Source organism: Mya arenaria, chromosome 2 (assembly GCF_026914265.1).
Source record: "Mya arenaria isolate MELC-2E11 chromosome 2, ASM2691426v1".
Lineage (NCBI taxonomy): Eukaryota > Metazoa > Mollusca > Bivalvia > Myida > Myidae > Mya > Mya arenaria.
Window position 1 is genome coordinate 29,859,359 of NC_069123.1, and position 17,771 is coordinate 29,877,129.

Here is a 17,771-nt window from a genome sequence, read left to right on the forward strand (position 1 = left end):
AAAAGGTGTATTCAAAAACGGGCGCGTTCTTTCGTGATTTTTACTACGATAGCGTCAAGGATGAATAATTGTAGAAAAATCTCAACTGAAACTTCTTTCACTAAGGCCTTCCAAAAAAGTGGCATTCACTGGTTTTTATTTCCCTGTCCTTAAACCTAAAATATCTTTGATCATTCAGCTCTTGCGGGCTATTAGTTCGAGTCCTTAACAGTGCGGTATTATTATTTTCTAATTTCTCCACGCGCAATGTTCTATTGAAAGGAAATGTCTTCTATGAATAGCTGATGTATACTCTTTTAATGGCGGACCCACAAGAGGAGCATTGTTCCTTTACCGTCATTACCGTTTTATAATTTGTTTAATTGTTGGAGATAAGACGAACGACACGTGACCTGAACACGATATCAAAAACTGAGTACTTCGATTTCCTGTTCTTGAATGGGCATATTGAACGTATTTCCTTCATTTTTTTCATTTTTTTAAAGAATGTGAAGATGCGTCTACTCTATGTCCCTTTTCCGGTTTTCAAGAAGATTATAAATTTGATACTGATATCAAATGATTGGCAGATACCGACACGTGCCCTGAATTTGGACGCGTTATACAGTCACTCAGTAATAAGGCTGCACTCGAACAGTTTTGACATTTTTTTAGTTTAGAATCAGCTGGTTTTTGTATCAATGCCTTCAATTCAGTCACATAAGATAACTTATTATAGTACAGATCTCAATTGTTTAGGGAACTGCCGAATTTATTTTTTAAAGCGATAGTAGCGCTTTTAGCCATACAATATCATTTTTCAGGATAAATATGAAAAACTGCGATCTGCGCTTCTTTAGCAGTCTGATATCACTGTTTTTTAAGACATTAACCCCAAAATGGCCCATTCCAAAACGACAAAAAAAGTTGTTTACACGACCAATCTGTGAGACTGCAGCTTTAACAGTCAGTTGCAATAAAATGATCACATTTGGCAAGGATTAAATCGCAGTCTGCATACAAGTTGATAATATAAAGGTAAATGAACGGTTTTATACCTGTATGGAAAAATGAAAAGGCGAACACCAACTCTTGTATGGTATTGAAAGGGAGATAACTCAACAAACATCAAAGTCAGAGTTACGGGCCTTGTTGGACAAGTTCGTTTTGTCTCTAGCAAATGTACCAAGTTTCATTTGAATATCTTGAACGTTTAAGAGTGATGGCCAAGCTAAATGCCTGTGCACGGTGGCAACGAGAACGACGCAGAGGCACAATACCTCGACGTGTTCTCTTAACGAACAGACTCATAGGCGGATCCAGGGGGGGGGGACCCGGCGCCCCCCCCCCAATTTTTTTTTTCCAAGTATATGTATAAATTATTAATATCGTTCCATCATTGTAGGTAGCTTTTAAGGTTATGATTTGCTCCACACAAAAAATAGATCTCGATTTACCGTGGTTGTATCGAACATCTATTTGGCCACATTGGACTCTTACGAAACATAATTGGTCCGAGACGTTGTGGAAGCTCTTATCGATTAAATTATCTATTATGACGTATTCAGTAGAATGTGTTAGCGTTTGGCTATCCTCCGTTTTTACGGCTATACGCAGGAAGTAAAACGCCGTTCAATCGGACACATGCGTAGTTTTGTAGTGAATATCGGACGGCTGAAATACATGCGGGGAATATCGGACACAACAGTTATTTTAATAAAATATGTTCTGGTTTTATTCGACATTGTGTTGAATGTATTAACCCTGAGAAGTCAGTGAAACAGACGTTTGCTCGTCTGTTTCACTTTTCCGACCGTTCGTCATAATAACTAAATGTATGTATAAATTATTAATATCGTTCCATCATTGTAAAAAACTTGATCTATAGGGAGGTGACGATCAGCTTAACGGCGTTACTACGTTACAAAGTGTCTCTCGCAGTTCAAGCTTTGTAAAAACAGTGTAAACTATGGAACACCGGGGCGCAATGCTTCTTGCGAAATGCAAAATACTTCATGCTTTTTGCATAATGCTTAATGTTTTTTGCAAAACGCTTAATGCTTTATGCGAAATGCTTTTTGCGAATTGCTTAATGCGAAAAGCTTCGATTCAATATTTTTTTATCGTTGTTAGCATAAATTGAGCAGAATCATTTTGTATGAAATGAAAAAAGGAACACATTAATTTGAAAAATACTTTTATCTGCATGTAATAGAGGTGAAAAATAATACGTTTGTTGTGTCAATTCATTAGAATAACATATATAAACACACCAATACAATATAATATCCAGAAACGGTAAAGTAAAGAGGTGTCCTAGAGAAAATATGCCAGAAAGTCAGTTAGATTGCGAATAGCAAGATGTGCAACTCTGTATATTGCTGTAAACGCGTTAGGTTAGAAAGAGCATCGTTTCTTCCACCGTATAATAATATTTCTGTAGCAGTATCAGTAGCCTATGTCTTACATCCCCTTCACTGCCGGGAGCAGTTCGGAACGTGCACAATATTTCGTCCGATTCAATTTGATTGTGTTATGCCATATGCGAAATGCTTTTTGGGAAATGATTTTTGTGCAAAATGCGAGATGCTAAATGCTTTTAAAATGCTTCATGCGAAATGCGAGATGCGAAGGAAATCAGTTATTCAGGAGGTGCTACTATATTTAGATTTCACATAGCACGAGCTTCCGTAATTCCGTACCCGGCCATTCGATTGGTCGAAAATGAAACTATTGTTCTATATATAGCATTTGCATAACGCATTTCGCAAGAAGCATTGAGCCCCGGCGTTCCATAGTAAACACATGCAATCGTTTAAGAGCTTGAGGCCGTCGCGAAGGCCTCCGACCCCCTGAATTACCATGAAAACACATGGAGGCCTTAGCGGCAAACAGAAGTCAATTTCAGAAGTTACGCCCCCCCCCCCCCCCAACTGAGAAACCTGGATCCGCCATTGAGACTTGCTAAATTGCTAAAACACTCGGTGCTGTTGGAACTCAAATAGAAGAGGGATATACCATGTTTTGTTTCTAACCATTTTGGGGAAATCAGTGGCGATGCTTTGGTCAACAATTTTGAATGCAGGTTTTGATAGTAATTTGCACATGAGAGTCAGACGTAAATACTAGGGAAGGGAAGCAACTATATAATAATGTAAATATATTCCAGACGCTATTGTCCCCCCTCCAACATGATGAAAATAAGTTGATGTTCTTTGAAATTCACAGAGGCAATCATTTATCTTTTTTTATTCTTCGTTTCACATGATCAGTACTTACACCAATAAAAATGCTTTGTCTTAGAAGTGAATATAATAATGATGCAATATGTGCCTTTAAACAACAAATAAAAAAATGAATGCAACGAAACCAGGTTTTCAATGATTGACAAAAGAACTTCAGCCTTCGTTGTGAGATTCATTTTTAACTCTTTTTAATTTTTAATTACACTGACCTTGACCTTGACCCTATGAGACTTAAATGTAATCCCATGGAAGTCCTTCATAAACTCTTCCTACATACCAAGTTTGGCCACACTATGTCAATCCTAACTAAAGTTATTAAGTACCAAACGTTTTTATTTTATTTTAAGTAATATTGACCTTGACCTTGACCCTAGTGCCCCCAAACACAATCCCATAAAAGATCTCCATAAAATGTTCCTTTATTTTATGTTTGGTTGCAATATGTCAGCCATAACAAGACTTATTCGGTACCAACCTTGTTTTCTAGTTTTAGTAACAGTGACCTTGACTCTCGGAGCCCCAAACGCAATCCCATGAAAGGTCTCTATATACCAAGTTTGATAACAATATGTCAGCCCCAACTTAAGTAATTCAGTACTTAACATTTGAGCCGCGTCGCGCGATTTTTGGCCTTCGGACATATATTTGCTATTACAATGTTTTAAGGTATTTGAATGAAATTATATTTCAGGAAGATATTCTGAAAATTTCATGATGATATCACTTAAATTGCGTAAGATACGTGTTTACAAGTAAGACCATGTATTGCACATTTTGAATACTAAATATGACGTCATTCAAATGACGTCGTCACGAAAGCACATTCTTCAAATGACGTGCAAAATTAACGTATCAATATCACATTTAGCTTACAATTTAAATTATTTTCTTATCATAGAATCTTCAATGACCATAAATTAAGATAAACATAATGAATCAGTTTTGTATTTTTAATACATTTGGCAGTTTTAAACACAGACTTTTAATGCAGGCAAAATATGTTGGGACAAAATTCATGGTTGCTATGGAAACATGAGTAAACCAATGGTCATAAATTGTCGAGAAAATGACGCACCAATGACAAACCATAAAAAGAAAGAAGTTTGGAAGAAATTGATTAACATAGAAAAATCATAATTTTTGGCATTTTTTATTAATGATTATTTCATTTGTAATATTTATGTCCGAAGGCCCAAAATCGCGCGATGCGGCTCATTTTATTTTTAGTGACAGTGACTATGACTCTCGGAGTCAAAAAACCAATCCCATGAAAGGTCTTCACAAACTCTTCCTATATACCAAGTTTGGTTGCAATATGTCAACCCTAATTAAAGTTGCTATTCAGTATCAACCATTTTTTTCTATTTTTAGTAACAGTGACCTTGACCTTGGGGCTCAAAACGCAATTCCATGAAAGGTCTGCATAAACTCTTCTTATATACCAAGTTTGGTCGCATTATGTCAAACCTTACTTAAACTATTCGACACCATAGGTGAGTTTGAATCCTGCCCCAACAACGGCGTACGTCATTCTAATAACCAGGTTTCACCACGGTTAAAAATAAAAATACGTCTGTCAAAAGCAATAAAAAGAGATAAAAGGTCAATCAATGGCCATAAACTGTATTATGGAGTTAACATGGAGTTTTTGTTACCTAAGTGTGTGATGGCCATAATCAACTGAGTAGAGTATTTAGTCAACTGAATGAAGGGTATAGAAGTAATAAGTGAAAATCCCAACCTGCCCTTAACCTTAAACCGGACACAATTTGCCCCAAAACTTTAAGTCAAGCAAGGGTCAAAATTTGTATTTAGGTAAGATGGTCGTAATTGATTGTGTAAAGTATAAAGCCAATTGAATGGAGGGTAAAGAAGTAAATAAAAATACCAACTTGCCCTAAAACTTTAACCTGGCCCAATGTGCCCTAAAACTTTAACCTAAGTTCCTAAATAAATCAGGGGCCATAATTTGTTATTAGGATAACATTGAGTTATGTAACCTCATTGTGTGATCGTCATAAACAACTGTGTGAAGTATTAAGTGAATTGAATGAAGGGTGTTGGAGTTATAAGTTTCGCGACTTTATGTAATACCATCATTGTTTTTTTTTCTAAAATACTTACGTTTAATTCTGCCTATTTTCTATGTACATAATTGAATCGTGAATCATATCTTATGTTGTTACTATATATGTTTGAAAATCATTTGTAACTTATATATCGAATTATGTTAACTCACTCTTAAAGGTGACCTATAGGCCCATGGGGCCGGGTGTACTCTCACTGTATAAATTATGTTATTTATTTGTATGATACACATGTCACTATAATAAACAATCTACTACTATAAGTGAAAATGCAACGCCAACACCAAAGCCGATGCATGGGCCAGAGTAAAGCCTCATTATTCTTCGAAAAGTCGAGCTAAAAAGCAATTTTGATAAATAATTGGCGATAAACATATATAAGAAAAAAGGTTAAGAAGTCAAAAACTGAAGGGAACGTCAGTAAAAAAAAACAGAGGGAGAGTTTTGATAAAACAACATGTCTTTGTTTTCCTAAAAAAAATGTAAGTTGTTGAGAGTGCTTTATAGATAATCGAACAGAAGGCCAATATAAATTAATTGCTAGATTGTCATCATTTTTTTTAAATGGGGGCGGTGGGTGACATTTTATTTTATCTTTAATTCATTTAAATCCATGCTCTTTCTTTTTTATGAGAGACCATTTACATGTGTTTCTAGACGAACCACGATGTATACGAATTTTTCAGCTTACAGTAACGATGGCAATGAGATGGATATTTTTGAATTTAATTAAGAAGTTGTATTAAAGCTAACTGTGAAATATTATTTTTTATAATTTAAATTATTTAATACTAATAAATATTTTAAGGCAAATTATTTACAGACGAGTTAAACTGGCAGGATAGTAGTGTGTAATACAACTAATTTGTGTTATTAACAATGTTAATGTAATCTTAGTTTACTATCAGAAATCGACTTCAAAAATTCGGTTTATGAGAAAGTTAAAGAAGACGAAAGAGGATAGAGTGGTTGGTTTACATATAGTATACTCCCAGTGCCAAATATTCCACCAATCTTTGAGAAACGATCAAAAGTGCTGAATATCACAAGTTTAGAACATAATTGGATGTTAAAGATAACTGGCTATCAGATCTTTTTGACATTTAAATAAAGAGATGAACTGCATCGAACAATGTCTTTTTTTTGCTCTATGGTCACAATCGTAACAACTCGACCATCTCCGGCAAGCTTCGAAATGGTCAATTATGTTGGATAATGGCCGAGGTGTTTCGATTGCTAATGTCAGGGAAGTATCACCATATTATAAATTGCGACGCATAAAGTCCCTCAAAGCTTCCACAGAGCTGAGCTTAACGGTTGTCTTTGGTCAGTAAAAAGAGGGCAGACTTGCGCCATGTCATATAAAAAAAAGATGAAGAAATACCAAAGTTATCTTTGATTTAAGTCGTTATCTGAGGCAAACATTGCCATACACCGTAGCACAAAAGACGTAATTAATTAAGTGGTATACACATACTTAGCAAAGAAGCTTTGGCATTATATCTCGTGTGTAGGTTCAGGGTTACGGACTATACACACCCTTCAGAATATGAGCATTTCGCTAATAACGAATTTTCCGTGAAGTTAATGATGTTAAGCGGCATTATTGTTTTGAAATATAATATAAATAAAAACCATTATATGATCAAAAGCGACATTAGACAGCTTATCGCATTGGCCTCAGTGATACTATACAGATATACCCTTTATTTTAGCGAGTGTTGATATCGGCCGAATCAGTGCTGTCAATGGCTAAATCAAGCGACAACAGCATATTCAGACTGACTTACTATTTATTGCTTGATGTTCTCTCCCTACTATCTAATCCCAGATGATATTTACCGATCTTCTAGCGAGCACGTTCTATGAATTGCGTTCAGAAGAAACATAGACTCAAAAATAAATCTGTTTTCAAAATCATATTTCACAGAAAAAAGTGTTGTGTGCTACTTGTGCCGATTTATGACGAGCCGTTTTGACTTAAGCGAAACGCATGGTTTCTAAGCCAAGCGTCTGTTGACAATGATCAAAAATGTTCCAGATGTCTTCGTTTTTGTTGACATTTCACCTTATTTGAAGAGTTTTCTCACGATGTTAAGTATCTATTTGCGTATTGAAGAAATCTGACAGGAAAAAGGTATATCCAAACTATGTTTCATTAACAGATCACTTCAGATTTATTTTGTCCACCCGGAAACGTCTAAAATATTGAATAACATTGTAATTTGTAGCGTAATCATTCGGTAATGACTGTACGTCAGTTATCTCAAGTGTTTTTCTTATTTTTATATGAAAAATACTAAGAAATGATTTTTGGATAGCTGAAAAAACATTTAACAGGAGCCTTTCTAAAACTGTGGAGAATTCAGAGTGTGTGTTGCATCCACGAACCACAACTAATTTAACATTAAATGTCGATCAAATATGAAGAATAAAACTCCACGTTAGAATTGGAGGTGATAAACCAACTACTTAAAAAAACTAATGACTTAATAACATTGTTCCCTTTTTTTCTGACAGATGACTGCGCCGTTATTGGTTGGTGCTATCTTTGTGGTTATCTTCATTATGATGCAAATGTACAAACGCTATCGCCGCATGCACTATGACGTTCTTGTCTGGGATGTGACCAAAGGCCACAGGTGGTCAATGATGGACGTGTTCACTGAACCTACCTTTTGCAATGTTGGAAACTTTTCGATCAAACACGGAGCTAAATGTAGCTCATGCGGCATTTGTGTTGATGACAGTAACATGCGTGAGGCGAACAAAAGAATGCCATGCAAACCATTATCAATTAAAGGTGAAGGGACACAACATCAGTGGATCAAAGGGAATCTTCAAGGATGCAGTCTGTGTTGCATCTGCGGGACAGAATGCGGCAGACTGCCTCAAATTTGTGATAGAAAATGTGTTTGGTGCAAAAGGGTTGTTCATGATGACTGTAATAGTAATGGCAAATTCTGTGATTTTGGCATTTACAGACCTGTAATAATGCCACCACATTGTGTAGAATTAAAGCGAGTGGGAATTAAAGGTAGAAGACATTTGATTGTATCTAAAGCTCGTTCTCCAAACTTTGAGAACTGGAAACCACTGATTGTTCTTGGAAATAGAAAAAGTGGCAATATGGAAGGCGAGGTTGTGCTCAGTGAGTTTAGAGACCTTCTCAATCCAGCACAGGTATGTAATGAAACTGTGAACACCTCCTAAAAGTAGTAAAAGTTCTACTTAGGTAATGTACTGTTAGTTTTATCAATTTTAGAAGTAAATGAACTGTGGGTCTCCATGTATTTTTATTAACATTCTCTCAAATGAAGTTGATCACAGACACTAATAAATTAAATTACAATTTGGATGGTCATACTAGGTTGTTTATTAATTTATTTATTAGTATGCATGTAGCTTTAACAAATTAATGTGCAGTTTTGTTCGGTAAAAAGGAAACGCAGCATTCTTCAGCAAAATCGGCCTAGATCAAAGCTTAAGAAATATTCAGAAATACAAGACCCTTATGGCTTAGCAGTATATACATTGTTTCTAAATCAGTCTACACCATACCAATTTCAAATATTAACCTTTGCAACAATCATCAGGTTGTAGATCTGCATGACATGCAGCCAGAAAATGCCCTAGAGTGGTGCCACCTACTGCCTGATACTGTGTTCAGACTTATCGTGTGTGGAGGGGACGGCACAGTTGGCTGGGTACTCAATGCAATAGAAAATCTTAAACTACAGGTATATGCATTGTGAAAAAATGTTTTTTCAAAATAATTAGATTTAATTTTGTATAGAATAAAAGTTGACTTCTTTCCCCAACAGTTTTCTCAAATTGACTAAAAATCTTGTTTTGAAATAGATATGACATACAGTTTATTACAGATCTGACATCCGTCTCTCATTAACTACAATTTTATTTTCATTTTTGGCACATGATAACAAGATAAAAACATTTATTCGATGTAAAATCTCATTTTTTTTTACCTCAAACACCAAAAGTGAGTCATGAAATATAGCTTTTGGTGCTCATTCCATGAATTATATTGCGATGTTACACTAAACAAATGTGTCTATGTACTAGTAACTCAGTGCAGAAGATATGATAAAGGATTTGTTTGCCTAATTTAGTAAATCTTGTAACTTCTTATTTTCAGACCCTCCCAGAGATAGGTATCTTACCGCTGGGAACCGGTAATGACCTTGCTAGAGTGTTGGGCTGGGGTGAGGGGCACAACACAGATGATGGCATTGATCATATTGTCCAGGACGTTATCACAGCTAAACCAGTCTACCTCGATAGGTATGGCATTCAGAATTAAAATATAATTACAGTCATTGAAATAAGACTTTTAAATGAACAAGCCCGAATTCTTCTTCTATTGCTTGGCATCAAATTTTTCAACAAGCCCTGCTATATAAAATTAAGAATTTGAGCAACCCCGGAAGACATATTACCAGTGCAGGGCTTGCCGGCTTTTGTTAATTTCGACCACTGTAATTAAATATACTCAGTGATTTCTTTGGTGCAATTTACTGCCTTCTATAGGCTGTTTCCCCATGAGAAAAAATGTCCATTTTTCCCAAAAAATTATATTTTTTCCCATTTTGATAAATGCAGACTACATAAATGAATAAAAAAAGCAACAAAATTCTTGAAAAAAATAAACGAAATCTTGACAAGACTTACTCTTTCACAGCAAAATGAATGCATAAAAAATTGAAAACATATATATTTGCAGCTATTTTGGCATGGTTTTGTATTTTTACAAAGTCGACTTTTCCCCCAATTTGCAAGGCACAGGCGGTAAATATAATTTTAAAAAAATCACCGATACTGTATAATGTGGAATTGTTCACAACTCTTTTGACATCACTAGGCTTTGATGAATGTTCACATTTTCAGATGGAAAATCAATATTAACCACAAGAAGCATTTGGGGATAGCCAGACCGAAAAAGGTAATGTTTTATTCAATGCCCTTAATAAAAATATTTGTATTTGTCTCTTAGGTCATATGAGCAACAAAAGAACAAAATTGTACATGTGCACCGCAAGCTTGTGCATTTTTAAGCCAGATTTTTTAAACAAAATCTGTGTTTTAGATTGTAGGCCGGGCAGGTGGTTGTTCGGATGTTGTTAACAATTATAATTTTCAGTCTTTCCGGTGGTCATATTTATTTCTCCAGTTTTTTTTACCGAATTAAAGGGTTAAAAAATTTGGGCTGTCTTTCTAGTGATATTTGGGCCGAATGTTGACTCGATTCGCCAATTAAAAAGTATATTTCCCCAATTCTGTGTCCAAATTCAACTGATACCAGAGATTATTAATGTGAATGTTATTGTCTAGATGACACTGCATTTCAGTTGTAACACCTAATTTTGTTAAGGATTTAAAATGATAGTTTTATTTGAGGATCCCTTTTTTTGACGACAAAAGGGTCAAAGGGTCCCAGTCCCATTTCTCTTGAGCTGAGAGACAGCCATAAGAATTTTAAAAAACACTTAAAACCTATCTCAAGGTAGGGTAAGGCCAAAAACATACTTTTCTAATTGTGATTCTATTGAAAAGCTTTTCTTCAAGTTGTAGAGTCCTAAAAATGTAATTTAAATGCAATATGAATTCCCACAATCTTTAAATCATGCTACAGACATTATTATACATGTATGCTGTATTGTTTTCTACCAGGAGATGATCATGAACAACTATGTGTCCATTGGTGTGGATGCTCTAGTCACCCTCAACTTCCACAAGTCAAGAAAATCCTGGCCATGGCTGTTTGCCAACAGGCTAATTAACAAGGTAAGGAATCATTTATAACTGAACTTAAGTTAATGTATTTTAAATAAGATTAAATAGTCATAAAATAATGAACCACAGTGTGTTTAAAACAGTTACATGTGCATATAATATGTATTTGCTGGAAGATATTAATTTTAAAAGCTTCGTGTACAGTTGTATGTTCATAGTAAAATACTTATGCTTTATGGTCAATGCATACAAAGTAAAGAGACACAAAGGCAATTTTTCGTTAATTCATAACTGTTTCATTTCTTAATATTTACATTGACCTTGTATTTTCTAAAGAGAAAAACTGACATTCATATTGCATGAAATGCAAGGCATTCTGACTTCATTGTTTATTTCATTGCCACATTCAGATTGAATACCGGTAAGTGTGATGCCATTGGTTGCTTATCATATGTGTTAAATGTCAATTAAAATGTATTTCCTTAACCTTACTAATATTGTTTAGCCGAAGAAACAAACAAACAAAAACAAGACCGCTGATTTAACACCCATTTTGTTGTAGTTGAAAAAGGTGCATTACTCCACCATTTTTAATGACAGAGTTATGGGCCTTGCAATACCTGTGCTTGCTGCCTCTTGCAACATTTGTATTCCATTTGAATATTAAAAATTGTTTTTGAGAACGGCTTTAGTTCAAGTTTAAGCGTTACGATAATGAGGTCAATGAAGACATTACTAAGCCAATATATTTGACGAAAACTCAACATTTCCTTTGAAAAAAACAGACAGGCTTGTAAATAACAGACAAAAATTGGTAATTATAAGGAGTGATTCATGTTTTTTGTGTGTTTAACTGGTTCATGCAGTTTGAACTCTCTGGCATAATATTTCAAATGTCTTATGACGCACATTGCAAGATCGCACCTGAGTTGTCAGACTGCATGAAAAATGGAAATCAATCCTTGAAAGTTATTTATTCTTGTTTATGTCTTTAACTTTCCATACTCTGTTTTTTTTTCTTCCAGGCATGTTACCTGACTTATGGCACAAAAGATGTGTTGGAGAGAGAGTGTAAAAATCTCAATGAAAAAGTCAAGGTACGATGTTCATATTTTACCATAAAAGGAAATGTTTTTGCCAGATCATTTATAGCAAACATGTATTTAGAGTAGTTAATCAAATCAAAAATCTGTGTCTTCTAGTGCAAACAAAAATTTGTGTCTTTAATTCATGTTTACTTGTGAAACATAAATCTGTTTTCTTGTCACTACATAAATCTGTGTTTTCTTGTCAAAACATAAATCCACCTTTTCTTGTCAAAACATAATTCCGTCTTTTCTTGTCAAAACATTATCCATTTTTTTGGTAAAAACTTAAATCTGTGTGTTATTGTCAAAACATAAATCTGTGAATTCCTGTCAAAACATAAATCTGTGTATTCTTGTCAAATCATTAATCCGTTTATTCCCATCAATATATAAATCAGTGTATTCTTGTCAAATCATTGATCTGTGTATTCCTGTCAAAATATAAATCTGTGTATTTCTGTCAAAACATAAATCCATGTTTCCTTGTGAAAACGTAAGTGAGTGTGTTCCTGTCGAATCATAAATCTGTATATTTCTTGTGCAATAGCCTAGGTAATCTGTTTTTGACTGTGCATCGCAATGTTTTTATTATCTATGTGTTTGTCTCCAGGTTGAGTTGGATGGTGAAGAAATTAAGCTAGATAACATAGAAGGTCTCGTTGTTTTGAACATTGCCAGTTGGGGAGGCGGATGTCGGCCATGGGAATTGTCGGATAGTAAAGATGACTACAATCCAGCAAGGTTAGTGGTGTGGTTTGGGTGAATATTTAACGGAGAAGCTTTTCATGATTAATAAACAGGTTTGCCAATAGACCACATAACATTAAAGGTATCTTGGATGGTGGGGCCTGGCTACCTCATAACATTAAAGGTATCTTGGATGGTGGGGCCTGGCTATGGAAATTGGTGGACGTTAAAAATGATTACAACTATGCAAGGTTAGTGGTGTTATTTTGTGTGAATATTAGAGAGAAGTTTTTCATGGTTTAGGTTTTTTTTCTAGTACACCACAGAACATTAAATTAAAGGTATCTTGGATGTTTGGGACTGGCTATGGAAATTTGTGAAGATGACTTCAATCTAGCAAGGTTAACAAGAAGGTGTTTTCAATTACATCACAGAAAATAGGTCCCTGTGGGTATTGGCTTATGACCAAATCCAGTAGGTGAGGGGTGTTTTGAAAAAAGAAAGTACATGTTACATGCATTTCATTATTTAGAAAGGGGGTTTCAAATTAATTGAAAATTATAGGTCTTGTTGCACTGAACATTGCCAGTTTGGATGGAGGCTATCAGCTTACATCTTATATTATATAAGTTGGTGTTAAATGGATTTTATTCAATATACTGTTTCCATCTTACTTCGTTACCATGACATAATATCATGGCAGTATAATAGTATTTACTAATGTTTATTTCCCCCACGTTAAAGGTACGACGATGGTCTGCTAGAAGTGATGGCTCTCTACTCATCATTCCATATCGCACAAATCCAAGTGGGGCTTGCCGCTCCAATACTCCTAGGCCAGGCACGACATGTGAAGGTAATTCAAGATCTTTCATTTTGTGGGAATGTTATTTTCTGACACATAATTTATTTTGTGGAGTTGTTACTTTCTGACAAATCATTTTCCTATATAGGAACTTACCTTTTTGGTTTACAATAAGCAAACCATTGCAGCTGTGCATAATTATGTCGTAATGATCTGGTGTTTTACTGAGTTCATTGCAGTTTTAGAAGACAGATTAATATTAAAATACATGCAAAATTATTATAAATGGTATAACCCTAGGTATAACGTTTTGTAATTAAATGAGGAGTTACAGTGTTGTTTTGTTAGTTCATAGTCTGTACATCTGTGAAATTCAGATTTATTTCATGGAATGATATATATTATTTTTTATAGCCATTCTGTCCCATTCTTTTAAATTTTAATATGATACCAAAAGTCAGATTCTTCATTATAAAAAGCATATAGTTTATCTTTAATTGTATGCTTTCATTAAAGGTTTGTTCACATAGTTTGTGTGTTCATGCTGTATGAACGTAGGAGGGCATGTGAGCTAAGCAACAAAGTGTACTAGAGATTCCTAGACAATTTGCAAGAGTGCCCTGCTACTTTCATTCAGCATAATTGTACAAAACAAAGGCTAAGCTATCCTTCTATTGACATTGAAATAATTATTCATACTACATAAAAGTCAATTTTTCTCTTAAAAGTAAACTAGAATGATGTAAATATTGTGTTTCCTCCCTAGATCACATTGAAGGACAGCAATGCCCCGATGCAATGTGACGGAGAACCATGGGAACAACATCCGGCAGAGATTAACATCAACTTCCACAGAAGAGCCACCATGCTCTCACCAGCACTCACTGAGACGGATTAACTTCAGGCTAACTTTAACCAGAAAGTGAGACAGGCTAACTTCAACCAGAAAGTAAGACAGGCTAACTTCAACTGGAAAGTGAGACAGGCTAACTTCAACCAGAAAGGAAGACAGGCTAACTTCAACCAGAAAGTGAGACAGGCTGACTTCAACCAGAAAGTGAAACAGGCTTACTTCAACCAGAAAGTTGAGACAGGCTTACTTCAACCAGAAATTATGACTGAATAACTTCACCCAAGAATATAAGATGGACTAATTTATATCATACTATATGTTAATTGCAACTTGATTGTGGTGAAAGTCTAATAAGTCTTTGACAAATATCACCTATCACAAGTGAATTTTAACCTGAATTTTCAACTTAAACTACTTTTTGTCAAAGTTACTAAATCTTTTATTTAAATCATCTACAGGTATCACACAAGGAATGAAGCTATGATAAATTCAACTTTGACACAAGGGCCACCATGCTTATTCTATTGCATACAAAGACTGGCTAGGTTCAACTAGTCTGTATGATAATTCAACTAGATTAGGGATTTATTAAGCCAATTAAACTTTCAACAAAATCATCTATCACAGGACAAACCTTTCCTAAAGAAATCAGGCAGTGTTCTGAAATAAGAACCAGCTGCTGGCCAAAATAGATGGTTCAAATGGCAATTGGGCAAGATCACATTTGGAAAAGTAATTGAATTTTAAGTAGAACAAGCAGTAGCTGGTCGGTTACCTCACTTTTTTAGACAGTTTAACTGTAACTTATTGAGAACCCTGTCCATGTATCACAGAAGTTCAACCATTTGGAAAAAAACAGTGAATTACATGTACACCAATCAAAAATGTTTTATTTTATTGAGTTTTACAAACGTTTGTTGATTATGATCAAAAGATTATTGAATATTGTTGAAGATTGAGTGTTTCCATCTGAAGTCAGTGATATCAAATGATATTTAAAATGTATTATTACTAACAATAACAATTATACTTTTCTAATGGAATTTACATATTAATATTCGGAATGGACATTTTATTACGTTATTTAGCCCAAACCATATATTATATTCAGCTTCCTAGGAAGTTTGGGGCAAGATTTTAACTACCAGTGAGCCGAATTATCTAATATGTCAATAATATAAAACACGTAGATACTAATGTTAAACATCTCTTTCCATTTTAGCTGGTATCAATTTTTAACAATCAATCTAAAATGTCTGTCCAATGAACTATTACGGGTTTTGTTAGATTTTTAATCTTGAACTATCCGACAGACTCAAAATTGGAGAGATTTTTTTTTACAGCTCATACTTGCTTGTCTTCATCGAATTGTATTATTGTATTTTAATAGTATATTTATTGTTACAACCACATGTATTGAATTCCACTCAAATTATAGCATTGCAATGTAGTTGTTTATGAACTATGAATGTTTATGATGTTGTTTTATTGTCACCTTTTTTATGTGCAATCCCATTAAAATCATCTTAAATGTACACTCTGTGATCGTAGATTCTTAGGATTATCTTGGGATCACACAGTGGAGGCCATCTTCTGGCGACCTTTCTGTCAGCACATCCAAGGCTTCCTTATTTAATTTTATCAGTCAGCAAAAAAGTTTATCCAATAGGCAGCTGGGATTCCAAAATTGAAACAGAGATATAATATTGAAAGTTAAAGCAAACTTTTCAACATATTTTTTGTAATCCATTAGCTCATTAAGGGCCGGGGGTCGACAGGGAATAGCGGGGGAAATGGGCAGTGTTTTTACCTTCCAGGTGGCCCCCGCAGTGCTGAGTGAAAGTAGTGGTTTTGTTTTCACACTGAAAATAGTGGAGAATGGGCTTTATGCTTTGAAATTATGTTCTTTTAATGGGATTTGTTGGCGTTTTAGTCAAGCTTTTTCCAGAGTTTAACAAGAACAAAAGGTATGTTTTAAATATGTACATCATAATAGGCCTTACCCAGGAAGTCCCAGGGGTGCAGTTTGCCCCTTCAGGGTGGGGATTTTACCTATGTTTGGCTTGACTGAAAGTCAAAGTCCTCGCTATTCCCGGGACCTGGAGGGGAGGGGGGCGTGGTTACAATTGACTGGTTCATTAAAACATACTGCACATATATAATCGTAAGGCACATTGCTATAAATAGCTGCAGATCCCTCTAATCATGCATCCCAATATGTAAACATCAGATCATCACGTTAGCCTGCAGTACTTCAGTCGCTTTTTGTTAATATATTTTTAAAGTGTTTTATAACATACATGTATATTGAAATCCACCCAGAATGGTGCAAATTGGTGGAATGAATTGAGATGTAGTTAACTGTTTATGAATTATAAATGATTATTTTGTTGTATAATTTAGTTGTAGCCTTTTTTTAGTGCAAAATAGTGTGATATTTAAATTATTTATTTCTATTGTTCTTAATTTAAACAGCGCTATACATTCGAAGAAAATCTTCTTTTGATTTTTTTTTCTATTATATGAGATTTTCTATTACATTTACTCAAAACATAGTCACTAGTGCGTGTTTTATGTTATGTTTATGTCGCTCAATAAATGATATAAATGATTCTATCGTATGTTGTTTTCTGTATAAGTTGAAATGATAAACAAACTTTTTTCTGGAAGCACTCAAGATGTCAAGATATACAGATATAAGAAGTCAATATTTGTTAAATGGTGTGACTCTGACATTCATTTGAATAACTTGTATGAATTAATAATATTATTCAGTAGTAACCACAGAACAATAAGAAGAGTCGCTGTACATTATATTCCATCTAATGAACTGTGTACCAAAGATTAGATATAGCATACTTATACCTTTGTCACACTTATTAAATACATACTTCTGTTGTACAACAGTGTAATATGTGTTTATAATATGTGCTGGAGGCTTTATTTACTAAAATAAGCTTTGGATTTGATTTGCTTTAAATTTAATATTAAATAAATTGTGATATCCAAAATTTTGGGATCTTAAAATTATTGGAATATCAAAACTATTGGATATCATAAATATAGGGATATCAAAATCATTGGGGATAACAAAAGAATTGGGATAAAAAATATTGGGGTATCAAAAGAATTGGGATGAAAAATATTTGGATATCAGAAAAATTGGGATAAAAATATTGGGATACCAAAACTATTGGGATATCAAACATATAGGGATATCTATATATTGTGATATCATAAATATTGGGATATAAAAATATTACGAGATGAACCTGA

General features: G+C 34.4%; 1 protein-coding gene across 1 annotated transcript; it reads left to right on the forward strand.

The window, feature by feature from the left end:
• The first annotated feature begins 7,315 nt into the window (after positions 1 to 7,315).
• LOC128224982 (diacylglycerol kinase epsilon-like) lies at positions 7,316 to 17,106 on the forward strand. The gene is made up of 10 exons (XM_052935058.1): positions 7,316 to 7,448; positions 7,832 to 8,494; positions 8,908 to 9,051; positions 9,468 to 9,613; positions 10,217 to 10,271; positions 11,000 to 11,113; positions 12,088 to 12,159; positions 12,761 to 12,891; positions 13,582 to 13,693; positions 14,409 to 17,106. Exons 2-10 carry the CDS (start codon positions 7,832 to 7,834, stop codon positions 14,538 to 14,540), a joined length of 1,569 nt encoding a protein of 522 aa, XP_052791018.1. The 5' UTR covers positions 7,316 to 7,448; the 3' UTR covers positions 14,541 to 17,106.
• The last annotated feature ends 665 nt before the right edge of the window (positions 17,107 to 17,771 follow it).

What these genes read in the sequence shown, in the direction of transcription:
- LOC128224982 (XM_052935058.1), top strand. Translation starts at nt 7,832, where the DNA reads ATGACTGCGCCGTTATTGGTTGGTGCTATCTTTGTGGTTATCTTCATT. An exon ending in GGATAGCCAGACCGAAAAAG is followed by an intron (nt 10,272 to 10,999) that starts GTAATGTTTTAT and finishes GTTTTCTACCAG; the next exon opens with GAGATGATCATGAACAACTA. An exon ending in GATGACTACAATCCAGCAAG is followed by an intron (nt 12,892 to 13,581) that starts GTTAGTGGTGTG and finishes CCCACGTTAAAG; the next exon opens with GTACGACGATGGTCTGCTAG.